Source organism: Prionailurus bengalensis, chromosome E4, assembly GCF_016509475.1.
Source record: "Prionailurus bengalensis isolate Pbe53 chromosome E4, Fcat_Pben_1.1_paternal_pri, whole genome shotgun sequence".
NCBI lineage: Eukaryota > Metazoa > Chordata > Mammalia > Carnivora > Felidae > Prionailurus > Prionailurus bengalensis.
Window position 1 is genome coordinate 3,195,912 of NC_057360.1, and position 17,784 is coordinate 3,213,695.

The window sequence follows — 17,784 nt, forward strand, 5'->3', positions numbered from 1 at the left end:
GCTAGCAGCATATCTGCCTTGAATTCCTTTTCCCCCACATCTCTGTTAAGTCATGAGTTGGGAAACCACAACAGTAGACCTGCGGTGGCAGGGAACGGGCACCTGCTTCCGTCCCGCTGTCACAGTGGTCAGCTGTGTGCTGGCACCTAGCCCATCATCCTGCCGAGTCCCACAGGCTCCCTGCCGTTGTTATTGTCAGTTGTTTCTGGATATTCCACATTGAGAGTAAAGCCAGGGGATTCTTAAGTTTCAAAGTGAATAAAATAGTTCAATAAATGCCAGTCCAAAAATAGTTATTAAAAGCACTTGAAAAGAAGGTGGATAAGCTAATTAAGTTCCTGACATTTAATCTGTAGGATACTGTGATTCTTGTTTTCTTTCTTCCTTCCTTCCTTCCTTCCTTCCTTCCTTCCTTCCTTTCTTTCTTTCTCTCTTTTCCTTTTCTTTCTTCTTTTCTTTCAATGTTTGTTCTGGGAGAGAGAGAGCGTGCACACACGAAGTGGGTGAGTGGGGTGGGTGGGGGTGGCAGAAGGAGGGAAGAGAGAGAATCTTACGCAGGCTCCACGTGGAGCCCCCCTCGGGACAAACCCGAGACCATGATCTGAGCCAAAATCAAGATTCCAACGCTCAACTGAGCCACTCAGGTGGCGCCCCCCCCCTTTTTCCCTTAAACTTGTTTTTGTTACTTTGTTTTTATCCATAAAAAAAATCACATTTTGGGGCACCCGGGTGGCTCAGTTGGTTAAGTGTCTGACTTTGGCTCAGGTCATGATCTCATGGCTCATTAGCTCAAGCCCTGCATTGGGCTCTGTGCTGACAGCTCAGAGCCTGGAGCCTGCTTCAGATTCTCTTTCTCTCTGTCCCTCCTCCACTCATGCTCTCTCTCTTGCTCTCTCTCTCGCTCTCTCAAATATAAACATTAAAAAAAATTTTGTTAAAAATCACATTCCATATTCTATCATGTTATTTTGTGCCTGCTACCAAAAATAATCTAGGAAAAAAAATCTATGTAATAATTGAAATCTGATGGAATTTAGTAATCTAATGGGATACAACAGTTTGCTAGTCCTTTAGAGGAGAAGTTAAGTGAAGGAATTATTTCTGCTAAACAGTTTCTGTGCTAATTATTTTTATTGATTATAGTAAATCCTCAGAGGAGTCTCAGAAGTAACAGTTACTGTTGGATTCATGTGATGAAATTATATTTTTCGTGAAACAGTCTTAAAGTCGGGCTCATCTGTATTAACTTGCTGTAATTAAACCTAGTTCTTTTCATTGCATGCTATCATTTCTCTTTGCCTAGCTAATGTTTTGTAAGCAACCATTAAATAATTTATCTCTACACTGTATTTTTGTTTTTAAGTTTATTTATTTTGAGAGAGAGCGAGCACGTGCATGCGGGGGAGGGGCAGAGAAGGAAGGAGAGAGAGAGAAAGGGAGCGGGAGTAGAGAGAGAATCCCAAGCAGGCTCCACTCCGTCAGCGTAGAGCCTGATATGGGGCTTGAACTCACAGACCGTGAGATCGTGACCTGAGCCGGAATCAAGAGTCGGACACCTAATCGACTGAACCAGCCAGGCACCCCTACACTGTATTTTTTAAGTGGAACTTCAACTGGGAATAACCAAGGCCTTTAGAATGATTGTGGATGCAGTTTTATGTCTTTGTAGCCTTATGTTATAGAAACCTCTGAGTAGAATTTTGTATTTTCTTCCCAGTAATCCATAAAGAAGTTTTTATTGATGTGTTTATTGGAGATGAGCATATATAGCCACTGCTGTGACTTGGTTGACCCTGTCTGTCCTTCTGTAAGTGTCTTTTACAAACACTAACGGTGCAATCCCATTTGTTCCTTGTCACAGAAAGCTAAAACTCTGGCCATGTCAGTCGCTTCCTCTGGATTTGCCGAGTTCACTCCTCAGTCCATCCTAAGGTCTGGTCTTCGAACATCACCTTTACCGTCTCCGTCTCTGTCGCCTGGAAGGTCCCTTTCCCCTCCTCTGCGACTTAAAGAAACTAGAATTTCATTCATGGAAGAAGGCGTGGCCACAAAACGGACTGCTGAAGTAAGCCTGTTAATAGTTGGAACAAAAAAGACTTAATAAGAATATATTAGCTTTTACAAATAAAACGATAAATCCATTTAAATAATACCACTCCAGAGTTTTGTATGCACTCTCGCAGAGTGTCATGAAATCAGAAAACATTAGTTCAGAAAGAAACTCATGGTATTGGCCGAGCCAAACCCATCATTTACAAGTGAAGAAAATACAGCCCAGAAGCACCAAGTAAATTGCCTAGAATCCAATAGCTGTTTGGTGGCAGAAACCTCCTAATTCTTAGTCCATGTTTTGTTTCTTACCTTATTCATCCTCTCTCTTACTGAGACCTTAATTGGTTGTTTAGGCAGGTATGTTGTCAGACTTCCACTGTGGTTGATAGGACACCATTTGGTAGCAGTGGGCCATTTTGCCTCCTGTGTTTACTAGTCTTTTGGAAAAACTGCCTTGTTACCAGTTAGGGAAACATTCACAGCCACGTATCTGTATCTGGAAAGATGGATTTAGAGCGAGTGTTGACTGAGGAGAGAATCTAGACAAATACCAGAATTGGAGAGCGTGGAGAGCTGAGACTCGACTGCGACTTCTTTTTACTAGTCAGTATTTTCTTTTTTCCAACACCTCTTACTTGACAGGGGGCAGACGAGAGCAGAATAAGACTATCTTTTACGTCACCTTTCCATAAATGTGGAGTTCCGGCAGAAAACAGACGGCGGAAGAGCGAAGACAGGACAGCAGCCTTTTCCCCGAATAGTCCCGAAAAGGACCATCGAGAAATGGACGTGAGATCGGAGGACACGGCCTCACAGAGTTTGGAGAAACTGGACACGAGCAAAGAAAGTAGCGGTACCTCAACCAGGTCGGACCAGACCACCTTGGAGTACCAGGACGCGCCATCCCCAGGAGACTTGGAAGATCTTTTTGTGGCCTCAAAGCCAGTGAGCCCTCCCACAGAATTAATTGCTAATTTGACTGAACAGACAGAGAAGGACAGTGATCCAGACGTTCTTGAATCAGAAATAACTCCTCCAGACCTGGAGAAACAAATGGGTAAGAACTCATTTCCCGATATTCACAAGATTTGTAATAGAATTCTTCCATTGTAAGAAAAGCATCGGGATTGAACAGTCATATGATCACAGCGGACTAGCTTGTAGGCACAATGCGCGCAGGTGACGTCGGGCCCTCTTACGGCTCTGAGAAGTAACAAGACGAACTCTGCAGACTAGATTGGTACGATTTTTAACTTGTCCAGCACCCTCAACTTTCTAGAAAGCTGCTCAGAAACCAGGTCGTTCGTTCGTGCTCTTCACTGTCCCCACTGCCAAAATAATCTCTGGGCGATCAAAACAAATCTCCAAGGGCCCATGAATTTATAGCTTTATGTTTATCCATCGGAAAGATTTTGAGCCCCTAACGCATGTGCAGCAGGTGGGCTCTTTCTGTGTGGGCTCATTGCTGAGAGTCAGATAGTGAGTGAGGCAGACGTGGCCTTGCCCGTCGGTAACTTAGAGCCTAGTGGACTATAGATAAACGAACAAACACTTAGACTGTTGTTTAATACATGCTATCGTAGGCAGCATGGAAGGGGCCGGGGGAGAGAGGAGAGAGACTTGGCTTAAGATTGCATCAGAAATTTAGCCCATTTTTGTATGTTTCGACCCCCTGCGCATTTAAAGGTAACTCCTGACTTTAAAACTGTTAATCTAAATACTTCTATAGAAATCTGTGTCCTAGTGGTTTCTTGGGGGCTCTGATGTCTGTTTCCCAAACACAGGCATTGGCAATTGCTCTAAGGGCCTAGGGCTGTCCCCGTGAATAGCATCTGTCACTTTGGATGCGCTCGGTTCCGCTAAAATATCTGAATGATAAAACATGAAGATGTTCATGGCAGTATCTTCATCGATGATTCCCGAAAAGATCAGGCAGTCTCAAATAGAAACTTCTGTTCTCATGGGGGATCATGAGGCACAAACTGTAGAGTAAAACTGACTACATTTGAATCTCGGCTCCTTACTAGGCCTGGGATAAGATGTGACTGCATGCCTTTGTTTCTTTGTCTGTGAAATGGGGGAACAGTTCGACCACTTTGACTGTTGAGGACTAAGTGTGTCGATCTGTGTACGACACTTGCACGTTAAGCCAGAAGTGAGAGGTGTGGATTAAGGGGGCTCTTGGACTGGGCTCAGAGAACTCGAAGGATCTGTGGCATTCTGATGCCGGGGAGTAAACCTAACGGTATAAAAAAGCGGGGCCACCAAACGTGTTCGAAAGTAATCGTCCAGGAAGGACTGTGAGGAATCGCTAAACGTTTGGCATAAATCATTGTAAGTGGTCTCCACCGTGTGATTTCCAGGCCCTTTGGAAGAGGCGGAGGCACAGGACCTCTTAGTCGCAGAGGCGGAGCTTTCCGAGTTCAGTCACCTGAGCCCCGTTCAAGGAGTCGAAGCTTCCCTCGGTGTACCAGCGGCCCACGAAGGGTAAGTTAGTGGAGAAAAGTTCCCATGTTGAGAAAGTGTAATAAAACGGTGAACCTGTTGTTTAATATTCGTGCCGTAGATGAGCTTTTATTTTAGATCTTGGACATTCCCATTTCAGTAACGGTTTCTGTTAGGAAGGACATTCTTTGGGTCCAGTGTGTGCTACGTGGTAGTTACCGTGAATCCTAGAATGAGACTCCACATTTCCTGAATTTATGAAGTCACGATGAATTGAGGCAGATCTCCTCCTACGTGCTTTGGTGATCCCATTTTTGTTGAGGACCAGAGTTGGATTTCCAGCCGTCCGTCCTCCACGCCCTCCCATTTCTGGTGGCTTCAGGCCGATGAGGCGCGTCTGCCGTAGCACAGGATGGAGTGTAGGAGAGGCGGTGCTTTTTTTGCCGTCCCGTGAACCCCAGGCTCCGCCGGCCGAGTTTCTGGTTTTGAATGACTGCCTGAACCACCGTGCCCCCCCACCAGTTTTATTCGGCGTTTGCACATTTGGGCGGCGTTCCTAGGTGGTGTCGGGGAGGGTGGGGCGGTGTCCTAGATGGTGTTGGGCAGTGGTGCTCAGTGTGCTCCAACAGACTGACGCCGGTTCCCGGTCGGTTCACGGTCTGCGACCAGACAGACAGGCAGCTTGTATGAGAATATCGGTCAGTGCACCACGTCCCTTCTTGGACGTCACCGAACTGACCAGTGAAGCGATTGACCTGGCAGAAGCTCTTCATCGGGTCGCAAGGCGGACACCTCGCACATCAGGACCCTGAGCAACACTGTCACAGAGGAAACAGAAAAGTGGCAGCTTTGATCTCGAAGTCGTAAGGGTGAAGTAGCATGCACACAGTGTGATCGTGTCATGCTGTCCATGGTTCGTCGCCCTGTCCGGCCTGCTGGAGTTCACAGAGCACCCACGAAAACCAGTATCATGAAGGTCGCGTCTCCTACGTGACCTCAGTCGCGTGCTGCCCTTCCGAGAAGAGAGATCCTGATTAGCTGGAATCTTTGCCAGGCTTTCATAGAAAAATGGGAGGACATAAGATGAAAGGGTTGTCTAGATTGTCTTATTATCTCATTCTCATGTTTCTTGAGTCTTAATGAAAATATTTATTGCAGTGGGTTAGATGGTTAATTACAAAAGTTACAAAGCAAGGCGCAGTCACGTGACAAGAAACTTTGTGGTCACCGTGGGTAATAATCTGGGCGGATAGTCCCCATCGTGACAAGCTGTGTCCTTTTTAAATATAAATTTATCAGCCGTTGGTTCTTGGTTAGCTTAACGTTGTGAGATGAGTCTTAAAAATACACCTATGAAATAAATATATATAATATTCCAAATGCATGCTTTTTCTTGCATTTATTTTTTAATTTTATCTGTCCCCTCTTACAAAGGCAGCATGCTTTAGTCGGGTTTGGGGGAAAGGCCAGCTCAGCATAGGAAGGGATCACCGTCCCCATATTTGCAGAACTTAACTTTCATCAAGTGATACAGGTCCCATCGGTCTCCCACTGTTTTATCATCCTCTTTTTAGATGACACTAAAACACCGAAACTGACCTTACTGAGTATGTAGGAGATACTCCATAATACCCGGTAGACTTATTTAAGGATGTGCCCACAGCAATTTAAAAAGTGGCACGAGTGTAAGTTATATTGATCGGCATGCCACTGTTGCCAACAGAGTAAAATATCAGAAAACAGGGATACCGAATCCAGCACTGCTTGTCTCTGAATTCACCTACAGATTTTAGTGTTCTTCAACATGAACTTGGGTGGTTCATTCATAATGAAAACCTCAGTTTTCGTGACCAGAATGACATGTGGCAGAGGGAGCAGGATTATTAACACAGGTAAGAGCAGGCGGGGGCCTTCGTACACGCTCACGGACGTACTTCTGTTTCTAAAGGAAAATCGTCGCCCCGAAATCCCGGGTACCAGTTCTAGACGAAGGGGTAGTGTCTGTCGCGGCCTGTTCCTCTTCACTCAGAGCAGGTAACAGTACACGTGTATATTTTCTTGCCTTCAGAATTCTTTCGTTTTCGTGTTTTAGGAGTGTTCTGTTCCTAGAACAAAGGAATCTGTTATCTAGATTTTCTTATCACAGTTCTTCCTTTTTGGTCAGATTCCGTAGCTAAGGGAAGTGAGTCTCTCTGAAGGCATTCTGTGGTCTGACAGAAGTCTTAGAATGGTTTTTGTGGACATATTTTCCTTCAGAACATCAAAGAGAGGAAAATAAGTTCTCAATCCCCAGCCAGACTGCATATCTGCTTTTTGATCTCCTGGGACTGAGGTGTCTACACAGGGCAACTTCTGGTTTTGTGTCTGTAATAACTTAAGGCCAAAATTGGCTTTTTACTATTAGAAAATAATCACAAACAACTGCATTTACTCTAGGGAAGTTAACGAATATATAGACTTCATTTGATTTTTTTTTTTAAGTGCCTCCTCTTAGACCCTGGTTGTATAGAGATGAGAGAGGAACATTTTCCTCAGCTTCCAGCTGGGTTTGGGGAAAGCAGGCATCTTGAACTTAGCATTTTGCGTGATCACCTAACAGTACTATGTTATGATGTTGCTGCTGACTCTGGAGCCCATGCTGTTAACTATAATACCGCCTGCCCGTCTCATTATGAACAGGGATTAGGACAGACTTGAATAAACTTGTCTTTTTCCCCCTCATTAAGAATGTACTATGTCTTCTTTTAAGTTTATTTTTGAGAGAGAGTGGGGGAGGGGCAGAGAGAGAGGGAATCCCAAGCAGGCTCCACACTGTCAGTGCAGAACCTGATATGGGACTCGATCCCACCATCCACGAGATCGTGACCTGAGCTGAAACCAAGAGTCTGTCCCTTAACCACCCGAGCCCCCCCCCCCCAGGTGCCCCTAGGATGTAATATACTTTTATTGTAAAATAATGAGGAGAGCACAGCCAAGTGAAGTAGAAATCCCCATGACCTGGTTATCTGCTTTAAGGACCCATTATTGGCAATTTAAAGGATCTTTCCTGGATTTGTGTGTGTGTGCTATTTTCCTGCGTATGTGGGAAGAGAAGGTAAATGTGGAGGCTTTGCTTGGACTCATAACCTAGTTCCGCACTTAATATGTAAAGGCTATGGGCTGTACCTCCCATTGCTTTGTCTATAAAATATTTATACCTTTAAGTGTTAATAAAAGCTCAATTTAAAAATGAAGGCTCAATAAATGTTGTCTATAATTATAAAACATCACCAGTTTATTAGCAAAACAACTTTCTTTTTCAGTTAGCACTAAACTTCTGACTTTTTCCTATGTCCTTAATATAGATTAACCCTGTCCTTTTTAACAGTCGTGGTCGTGTTCCCTCGTATGGATGTTCTTGGTGGGCTTAACTCGTGCTTATTGACGAACATTCGGGCTGATCGCCATTTCTGTTTTGCCATTTCATTTCTGCCTTGAGTTTTTTTGTGTGTCCACATCTTGGCACATTTTGCGTCAGTAGTTCTCTCCAGTAGTTCCAAACCATGAGCTTCCCAGGCAGGTCAAGGATTATGCACAGATTTCTAGGATTTTCTCCAGGGAAGGTTATTCGCGCTTCCACACACCTACCGTTGGAAGGTAAAGTGCGTGCTTCCCCCATTCCTCTGCCGGATGGACAGGTGACAGCTGCCTTCATTTTGTTTTGTAAGCTGTCTTTGCGTCTTTGGGGTACTGCTGGCCCCATTATCTATTAAAAGTGTGAAAATATTTTTTGTTTTTTTTCTTTAAACCTTTTTATTGATTTTTGTTAAATTCTAAAGGCTTTTAAGTTAGACACCCCCCCACCCACCTGCCGCAAAGTGTTTGGGATTTTGTGTCATTCACAAACCCAAATGGCATATAAATAACTATGGGTGCTAGTAAGTCTTTGGCAAAGATAAAGAGAATTTTTGTTTTGTTTTGTTTAGATGAGCTGTCGCCCTCCCTCAACTCCCCTCTAGCTTTTCTAAGTGGTAGAGTGTATTTGTGGTCATTTGGATGCTTTCTGCCAAAAGAGATCTAGTCTTTTTCCAGCAAGATAAAGCCCTGATTGCATGTCCCTCGCGTCATTCTGTAACCGCTCGGCGGGGATAGCTGGTTGCCACTAGTCACCTGATGAAGTTTCCAGGCTAATTGAATGGAGAACAAACATCTGAGCCCCTCAGAGCAGTCGTGTTCATACTGAAGTTTCAGAGTAAGAGCAAGAATTCTATCCAAGTTGAAAAGAACCCGGGCAGGGGCACCTGGGTGGTTCACTCGGTTGAGTGTCCGACTTCAGCTCAGGTCGTGATCTCACAGTTCCTGGGTTCCAGCCCCACGTCAGGCTGTGTGCTGACAGCTCAGAGCCTGGAACCTGCTTCGGATTCTGTGTTTCTCTCTCTCTCTGCCCCTCCCCACTCCCAGTGTCAAAGCAAGTATGTGTTGTTTAAACCGAATGGATACCGAAGAGATGGGATTCACATGTAAACCCTCACTGGCTTTCCCGGTCAGATGTCAGAAGCTGTGTGGCAATATGTCTGGTTTTCAAGGAAACAGTCTCCAGTGCAGCACGGCCCTAACCTTTCTGTGGCTTCTCACATAGTGTGGTGTGTATCTTTCTGGTTTTCGTTCCGTCTAAAACCTGGAGGATTAACTCTCGTTTGTCTTTCAGCTGCGTCTGACGTCCATGGTGACACTGGAGACCTGGGGCTTGTTGCCTCCGAAAGTCCCGTTACCTCTGGTCATAAGTCTGACCAAGAAATAGCACTGACCTTAAAAGATCATGAAGTAGCAGCCGATGTGCTGAAAGCAAGTGTTGACTTTCCAGAAGAAAAGCTTCCTGTCTCTGACGGTCCTCCGGATACTCAAGAAATTCATGTAAAGACATTAATTTTTTACTTGTTAGTTGTGGTTTAGTTAGGTTTCAAACCGTAGTTTAAACCTAATGTATACGTTTACCTGATTGCTATCTAAAAGCCTCTTTATGATAACGTGCGTGAAAAAAAAAGGCGTGACTGTTTTGTGGAATATAAAAGAATAAATCCTTTAAGTGAGAAATTGTTTTTCATGAAAACCAAAAGGCTATGTGAAGTCACAATTTTAACAATTTAAATTAAAAAAAAGATTTTTTTTAATGTTTATTTTTGAGAGAGAGAGTACGAGCGTGGGAGGGGCACAGAGAGGGAGACACAGAATCCGAAGCAGGCTCCAGGCTGCGAGCTGTCAGCACAGAGCCTGACGTGGGGCTCGAACTCATGAGCCATTGACATCATGTCCTGAGCCAAAGTCGGATGCTCAACCGACTGAGCCACCCAGGCACCCCTAACAGTTTAATTTTTGCTTAGTATCTGGTTCAAATGAAAGGTCTTTTAGCCATGAGAAAACAGACCCTGGCTACTCCAGAGACAAGTATGGCATCAAAACTACTCAGAGCCTATATTTGAAAATAATTGAATACAGTTAGATAGAACTTTTTCCCCCATGCATACTTGTACGAGAATGATAACCAGTTGGCTGGGGTTTAACCTCTATACCCTTGAGAAAGGATTTCTTTCTTTTTTTTTTTTTTTAATTCTTTTTTTTTTTTGGTATTTAATACGACTTGCTTTCTAAAAATTCCGTCACGTTTCTTTTACAATCAGTGGGCAACCTTTGTACGATAAATGAATTTAAGATAAAGCAAAAACACCTCTAATTTATAGAAATGTGACTGGGTCGTATTTGGGAAGTTTCTTAACTCACAGTAGTGTGGTGCTTATCCGTATTCGTATTCGTGAGTATTCTCACTGTAACATAGGTGGCCATAGTTCCCATCCTTTCAGCTGGGAAGCTAACAAAACTGTGGGTGTGGTGTGAGTGGGAGCCCGCGTCTCTGGGTGCTTGCAGTCTCTCCTCGCTGAATGTTTGGGGAGTGGGAAAATGTCATTGTCTAGGTGGGTGGGAATGTTCTACCTTCTTGGTCAGGAGATCTCTGTTACTTTCTACCTCCTCCTTTTTCTCCCCTTCCCTTACCAAAAGGTAGATGCAAGGACCATTCCTTCTTCCACCAAACCCTTGCAAGAGAGGTACTGAACTTGAAAGCCTTAGGAATTTCATGGTTTATGCAGCCCCAGCAAAGGCAAGAGGATTGAGTCTAGCCCAAGGGAGCTTATGTAGGTGAACTCTTCTTCAACCTTATGGGGATCGTGCTGTTTAGAAAAAGTGTGGCTAGTTAGGTAATGTGGGGATTCCCATTAAAATGCGATTTGGGGGTTGTTTCTCTCTGGTTAATTTTTTTTTCCTTGGGTGAGAACAGAACAAGTCCTTTAAATTCTTCTCACAGCTGTTGTTAGCATCGTGATAATTTTCAAGGTTTTATAAAGACTGTCTTTTTTTAGCTAGGGAAATGTGGGATTTCTATTTTAATTCCATTCAGAATCTCAAAATCTTTTTTTTGTCTAGTTATTTTGACTGAGTAATAATGTCTGATGGCTTAAATGGACGTTTTATAAAATAAACCCATAAGCGTAGGCCAGATTAAATGTAGTTTATGTTTAACAGCTCATAAACCAAGGGTGAGATGATTATTTAAAACCTTTGTGCTTTAGCTTCAACTAAATGCGTGAAAATCCTTTAACCCTTCTCTTATCTTTAATTCATTTTAGGTGATTGAACATGAAAAGCTTGGAGTTCAAGATTCGGGACACGAGGCTAACGATCTTTCATTTAATGAGTTGTATCCCTCAGGGGCCCTTAAGCTCCAGTATAATTTTGATACCATTGAGCGGCAGTTCTGTGACTTGCCTGATAATAAAGACTCCGCTGAGTGTGACGTTGCCGAAGTAGATGGGGAACTTTTTGGGGCGCAGAGCAACTTTACCTTGATACTGGAAGGTGAAGAAGGAGAGTTTGAGACAGGTGATTCTGCCGCATCTAACGTGTTAGCTACAGCGGCGAACACGGCAGCGGAGGAAAAACCCGCGTGCGGCGGGGAGAATGATGGTCGCGGGCACGCCGCAGATTTCGTGTCTGTCACCGCGAGTGACCGGGAGTCCCAGAAGCTGGAGACGTTACCATATGTGCCTGAACCCATTAAAGTAGCCATTGCAGAAAATTTATTAGATGCGATTAAAGACACAAGAAGTAAAGAAATTACTTCAGATACGGTGGAACCACCGTCCATTCACGACAACTTACCTTTAATAAGCCAGAAGGTAATGTGTCCCGGCAAGGTAGTCAGATCTACGCCGAAGACTGTGCAGGAAACCAGTACACTGACCGTAAGCGTGAGCCAGACGCATGACATGATTTCCTCTAGAACGCGCACGAGAGGACAGCGCGTCCAAAACCTGAGTGTCAGACCAGCTCAGCAGGAGGAGTCCGCGGATGTCGCCACCCCTGGCACCCCGGGGCTTTCGGGCGGGAGGAGAGCGAGGAGAACGAAGGGCCTCTCTGGGGCTTCCGAAAGTGCCTGTTCTGACGTCAGAGGAGCGTCTCCGAACCAGCAAGTACCCCAAAATTCTGTTACTCCTCGGAGAGGACGGAAAAGAAAAGATCACCAAGACACTTCAGAAAGTGATCATCCTATGGCACGGGAGCCACCGGCCACTCCGGGTGGCTCACTCGGGAGGTTAAAATCCTCTCCGCTGCTGGAGCCAGCAGCTGAGGAAGTTAAGCTTTCATCTGTCACCAAAAAGACCCCTAGAAGAATTAAAAAAGCCGTGGAGAATGACGACAGTGTTGAAATGGTAGATCTAGGCGTAAAAGTTAGTAAAGTAGCACATTCTGGCGGAAGCACCAGAAAACTGAGAAGTGCTAAACTAGGGGCTTCTGAAACCACGGGATATAAGCAAGATGGAGAAAGTAAGCTTTCACCTGTTACAAAAAAGACTCCTAGAGGCATTAAAAAAGCAGTAGAAAATGCCGACAGTGTTGAAATGGCCGATAAAGATGTAAAAGTCAGTAAAGGAGCACGTTCTGGGGGAAGCACCAGAAAACTGAGAAGTGCTAACGTCGGCTCTTCCAGAAGTGTAGGATACAAACCAGATCCCATGTGCATTGAAGAGGCACCGCCTGTTCAGCACAACAGCAGGGCCAAAAAGAGAGAAGTCAGCACGCCGGATGTTCCGGAAGACTGTCAACGTGACACATCCCAGCTGGCTCTTGAAACCGAATCGGATCTGCCTAGGAAACGGGGTAGGCCGAGAAAAAAACCACCTGAAGATGTGGGATCTAAGGCCACTAAGGAAGTGAGGAGTCCCAAGAAGACGCAGACTCCCAGCCGCCAAAGGAGGTCCGCCAGGAGCACCCCAGCCAGAGGTGGCAAGGCTGACGCCGGGAAGCCAGCTTTAGAAAAGTCCGTTTCCGTGCCGGCGGAGGAACTCGCCACGGTGACCAGCGCAAAGAGGAAGCTTACAAAAAGGACCGAAAATCAAAGCCAGACACGTGCATTACGCTTAATATCGGAAAAATGCACGGGCGAAGACCCAAAGGAACCAGGTGACCCAGAAGCCAAAGTGCCCGCCGCGGTGGCCGTGACCCAGTCCGCGCGCGGCAGGAGGACTAGGGCCAGCAAGGCCGTCTCGCTGCTGGACCCTTCGGAACCAGAAATGGAGTTTGTCTTTTCTCCTCCTGTGTCAAAGGCTCCGAGGAAAGAGAAAGGTACTTTTGCTTGTGTTCAAAGCACAATTTTCATCTCACACAACGTCTTCTATTTTCAGCACAGTTCAAGACTGTAATTGGTTATTTCTCCTGAAAATGATTAGTAGTTATAGAGAAGTCCTCCCTGTTCCAAAGAAGAAAACAGTCTTGATCTTTTAATAGTAAAATTTAAAGATTTTCTATTTGAAGGTTTATCTTAGATTCAAGAACTTTCTGGTCCAGTAGGACTCTTTAAATCCTATAATGCACTTGTCATGGGTTTTATCTTTTAGAATAGTATCCTCTCGTCATTCTGCCGTCAGTGACTTAATTTCTCCCCCCATAGAATCAGCATTTTTCATCTAAGTGCAGCCGTGTTTGGCTCGTGACCCAGCTGATATCTGCAACCTCAGATTGTTTGGAGGGAGGGGAAGGAAGGAGTGGTAACATGTTGTCATTTAGGAGGCAGATTACCTAAATGCGTGCTCCCGGTAGCCCCTCCCCTCCCAGTTGGCTCGGCTGCCTGTCCAGCCTGCCTCATTGCGCCGATGAGGCACTGTTGGGTTGGTACAGGGCACACCTTCCCAAAGGGGTGATGAGAACCTCTTACTATGTAGGTCTAAAGCATAGGTCTACATAGAATAACAAAGAGATTACGATGTCTCCGTGCTGTTAAGATTTGGAGGGGGATTTTTCAGTAAAGCGGGCAATCAAGGAAAAGGATCTACAAGGTGCTGTGGCCCGACAGACCTGGTGCGGGAGTTCTTTGCAAATGTGATAGAAGCACTTGTTTACCTAAGGTTTAAGATGTTAATTTCAGCAAAGCAGCTCAGGGACTTGAGAGTGAAGCAGGTGACTGTGTTGTTGTATTTATTTAAACCTTTTCATCATACAAACGCAGTGAGGAATGACCCATATTGTTAGACGCCTCCTGACTCGAGGAAGGCCACGGGGAGATAAGCCATTTAAAAATCTGCAAACTGAAATTTTCTATATTCAGCATTCACTGCACAAGCACTTCTTTAATTTCCATATTTATGCAGTAATCCATTATATTAACATAGCTTGAGCCCAGGAAAGGGCGCCTGTCCTCATTTTTTAAAAATAATTTGAGGGGTGCCTGGGTGGCTGTCTCTGTTAAGCGATCGACTCTTGGCTTTGGCTCAGGTCACGATCTCGTGGTTCGTGAGATCGAGCCCCGCATTTGGCTCTCTGCTGACAGCGTGGAGCCTGCTTGGGATTTTCTCTCTCTCTCTCTCTCTCTCTCTCCCCTCTCTCTCAAAGAAACTTAAAAAAAAAATAAAAATAATTTGTGGTTGGGGCGCCTGGGTGGCTCATTCTGTTAAGCATCTGACTGGCTCGGGTCATGATCTCACGGTTTCTGAGTTGAAGCCTCACATTGGGCCCTCCACTGTCAGCATGGAGCCCGCTTTGGATCCTCGTCTCCCTCTCTCTGCCCCTCCTCCTCTCTCTCTCTCTCTCTCTCTCTCTCAAAAATAAATAGACATTAAAAAAAATAATAATTTGTGGTTGTAGAAGGTCTCCTCTGCCCCCTCCCAGTGTTTTAAAGTCAGATCTCCGATTTTGCGGTCCTGTGTAATTCAGTTCTTCCTGGTGTTAGGAAAGGTGGGCCACACCCATACTCTGCCCAGAACAGAACCGAACGCTCATCGCAGCTCACCTTACTAAGCTGCTCTGTTAGAGCTCAAATTACTGAAAGGCAGCAGTGTGGGGAGCAGAAGGCCATTAACACGAGTCTTTTCTGCTTTCCTCGTGACTTAGAACAGTGCAGCCAACACCGAAGTTGTGTGTTGTTCTGGTACAGACGGCAGACAGACATCTCAGGAATTCTGAGTTTTGTCACCTTTGCAGAGTCATCCTCCCTCCATGTGCCCATTAACTGTAACTTTTTCTGTAATAAATTCATGCCTGCCATAGAAAATCAGAAAAGTCATCTAGAGGACCAATAACCAGTGTTTGCAGTCTCTTCCCATTGTAGGTATAGTTTGTTTGTTTTTAAATGCTTATTTATATTTGAGAGAGAGAGGGCAAGTGGGGGAAGGACTGACAGAATCCGAAGCAGGTTCCAGGTTCTGAGCTGTCAGCACAGAGCCCGATGCGGGGCTCGAACTCACAAACCATGAGATCATGACCTAAGCCGAAGTCGGACCCTTAACCGACGGAGTCCCCCAGGTGCCCCTGTAGTTTGTTTTTTGAAAACCCAACAGCCTGATGTGTGTACAGCTGTGTATTTTGCTTCCCCCCTCGCTCGCTGAGTATCTTCAGATGCTTGTGTGTTTTGTCACTCACACACTGAGGGCTCCTGGGTGGCGTCGCATCCCGCTGACGGGCCACAGGCTGCTCACGATTTCTCCTGGTAGGTATTTGAATGGTTTTCAGATTTTCTAGTAGTAAAAAGAGACCCCTTCTGGTGAGAAGTGATGAGAAATGGGGGGGGGGCTGCAAGATGTCATTTCTGCCACTTTACTAGCTGGGGGGGAGGGGGCCGCATAGCCCTCCTGAACCTGCTTTTCCTCCGTGTGCAGTGAAGATGCCAGCGCCCCGCTCTGTCGCTCCTTCACCGGGGTGGCCACCCCCCACGGAGGCTCTGTCCATCCTTCTGCCCTCTCACTGCGCCTGTGTCCCCAATGCTGACTTAAGTCGTATTTTGAAAGCTCTTCGGGGAGGGGTTGGAAGTGCAGGGAGCAGGTGCAGGAAGTCCTCTAATCGAAACCCATCAAAGAGGGGCGCCTGGGTGGCGCAGTCGGTTGAGCGTCCGACTTCAGCCAGGTCACGATCTCGCGGTCCGTGAGTTCGAGCCCCGCGTCAGGCTCTGGGCTGATGGCTCGGAGCCTGGAGCCTGCTTCCGATTCTGTGTCTCCCTCTCTCTCTGCCCCTCCCCCGTTCATGCTCTGTCTCTCTCTGTCCCAAAAATAAATAAATGTTGAAAAAAAAAAAATTAAAAAAAAAAAGAAACCCATCAAAGAAACCACCGCTCCGAATGTAGTCAGAAGTGTTTCGCTGGTCGGAAGAACGCGAAGCTTGGCGTTTCAGTGGACTTTGTGTAATTTCCGTTGCTAGCAACAGTTACTGAAGAGGGGCACGCCGTCTGCCTGAGGCCAGAGTGGGTGTATGTTCGCCAGCTGATCTGACTCTCCGCAGCCCGGGGAAGGGTGCTGTTGTCTGCGGTGGGAGACGGAAGTTCAGGGACACAGAGCTTCCCCCCACCCCCTACCCCCCCAGGATAAGTGTCCGTGGAGCCAACTCCTGCTGGCTGCTCAGAGTTGTTAAAGCTGCTTACCAGTACGTTCCTGGCCCTGAAGCCAGGACTTTGGAACTCCTCAAGCCTTAAGTAGCGCTGGAGAGAGATGGGTGAGGAATTCACATGCCGACAGGTAGAACAAAGTCTTGTCTGGCTGATACAAGCGCGTGGAAGGCGTGGTGGAGGCCGGATTCTTTGGCACGTGGCAGTGTAGGTTTCTAGTTCCTGATCGCCCTCTGCAGTGCAGGGGGAACCGGAGGTGAAGAGCGTGAGCTGGTCTTTGAAAAGGCAGAGCTGCTGCAGAGAACCGAATGTTTTCATTTCCTAGAAAGAATATAGATACGTTTCTTTTTAACGTCAGAAAGGGAAGGTCACCACCAGCAACCCCAGCCGTTGCCATTTCTGCCCGTTATCAGCAGGCAGCAGAGAGGACTTTTGGTTCTGACCTCACCTCTGTTTTCTTTTTAAGAATCCTAGGCTTTAAAAAGCAGAATTTGACGTCTTACAGAAGTTTTGATTGTCCCTGTCGGTGAAGTAACGTTGAACCAGACTTTGAGAATCTTATTTTATGATTTGTAAATTCTGAAAGTCATGACTCCGTGACCAGTGCAGACCTCCACAAAGCACTTGCTGGGCGCCCCACGCTCTTGTGACCCTGTAATCTTCACGGCGACTCCGTAGGTCCCGATACAGTGATCCCATTTTATAGACACTGAGGCAGAGAGAGTTTTATTTGATTTGCCTTTGGCCCCACAAGTAGAGGATCCAGAAGCTGGAATCTAACCTGTGGCAGACTGGTTTGGCTGCACCTGCCACGTCCATCGTGACTTTGCTAATTGCCTTTGATACGGAGACCCGATGGTGAATGTAAATCTGAGAGAGCGTCTATGATGTTTTTAGTTATATGTTCTGGGCCAGTTCTTAATTAAACCATTTTATCTATGGAATATCTTCCAATCAATCAGCCTGTTTTTTCCTGTACTAGTTACCTTCACTGCTTCCATTTTCCCTTTATGACATGAACTTTTCTGTTGTTCCTTTGGCCAGAACCACTAGTTCAGAATGATCTGGAAAGAAAAAAGTTTTGAGTCTCTTTGAAGATAAAATTACTTTTATAAATAAAAACGTCATCTTTGGAATAGTAGGGATTATGAAGCAAACTAGCTCAGGTTATATAGAAGATTGATGTTTTCCTTCCCCAGAATGTATGAGGAGCAGTGACGGTTAACACTCCTAGAAAAATAGTTCTGGGTTTGATTCTTTAATTTTTATGTCGTAGCACTATTTAGTCTGGGGCATTAAATGTTCTACACGCCGGATTTACCCAAATGGTGTTGAGATTTTCCCCTGCGTTTGTCTCTCCTCAAGTGGCCACCGTGTCCCCGTTAGTG

At 45.7% G+C, this 17,784-nt stretch overlaps 1 protein-coding gene across 10 annotated transcripts in view; it reads left to right on the forward strand.

The window, feature by feature from the left end:
• AHCTF1 (AT-hook containing transcription factor 1) overlaps positions 1 to 17,784 on the forward strand; it is an 80,287-nt gene that overhangs the window by 57,911 nt on the left and 4,592 nt on the right. For 8 of the 10 annotated variants that reach the window (XM_043568461.1, XM_043568469.1, XM_043568463.1 and 5 more), the window contains 6 exons: positions 1,862 to 2,065; positions 2,695 to 3,109; positions 4,416 to 4,539; positions 6,446 to 6,531; positions 9,185 to 9,390; positions 11,157 to 13,152. In XM_043568461.1, coding sequence (XP_043424396.1) covers positions 1,862 to 2,065; positions 2,695 to 3,109; positions 4,416 to 4,539; positions 6,446 to 6,531; positions 9,185 to 9,390; positions 11,157 to 13,152 — 3,031 coding nt within the window. Of the gene's footprint in view, positions 1 to 1,861; positions 2,066 to 2,694; positions 3,110 to 4,412; positions 4,540 to 6,445; positions 6,532 to 9,184; positions 9,391 to 11,156; positions 13,153 to 15,375; positions 15,509 to 17,784 lie in introns of all 10 variants that reach the window. The other 2 variants (XR_006295400.1, XM_043568462.1) reach the window with 2 other exon arrangements.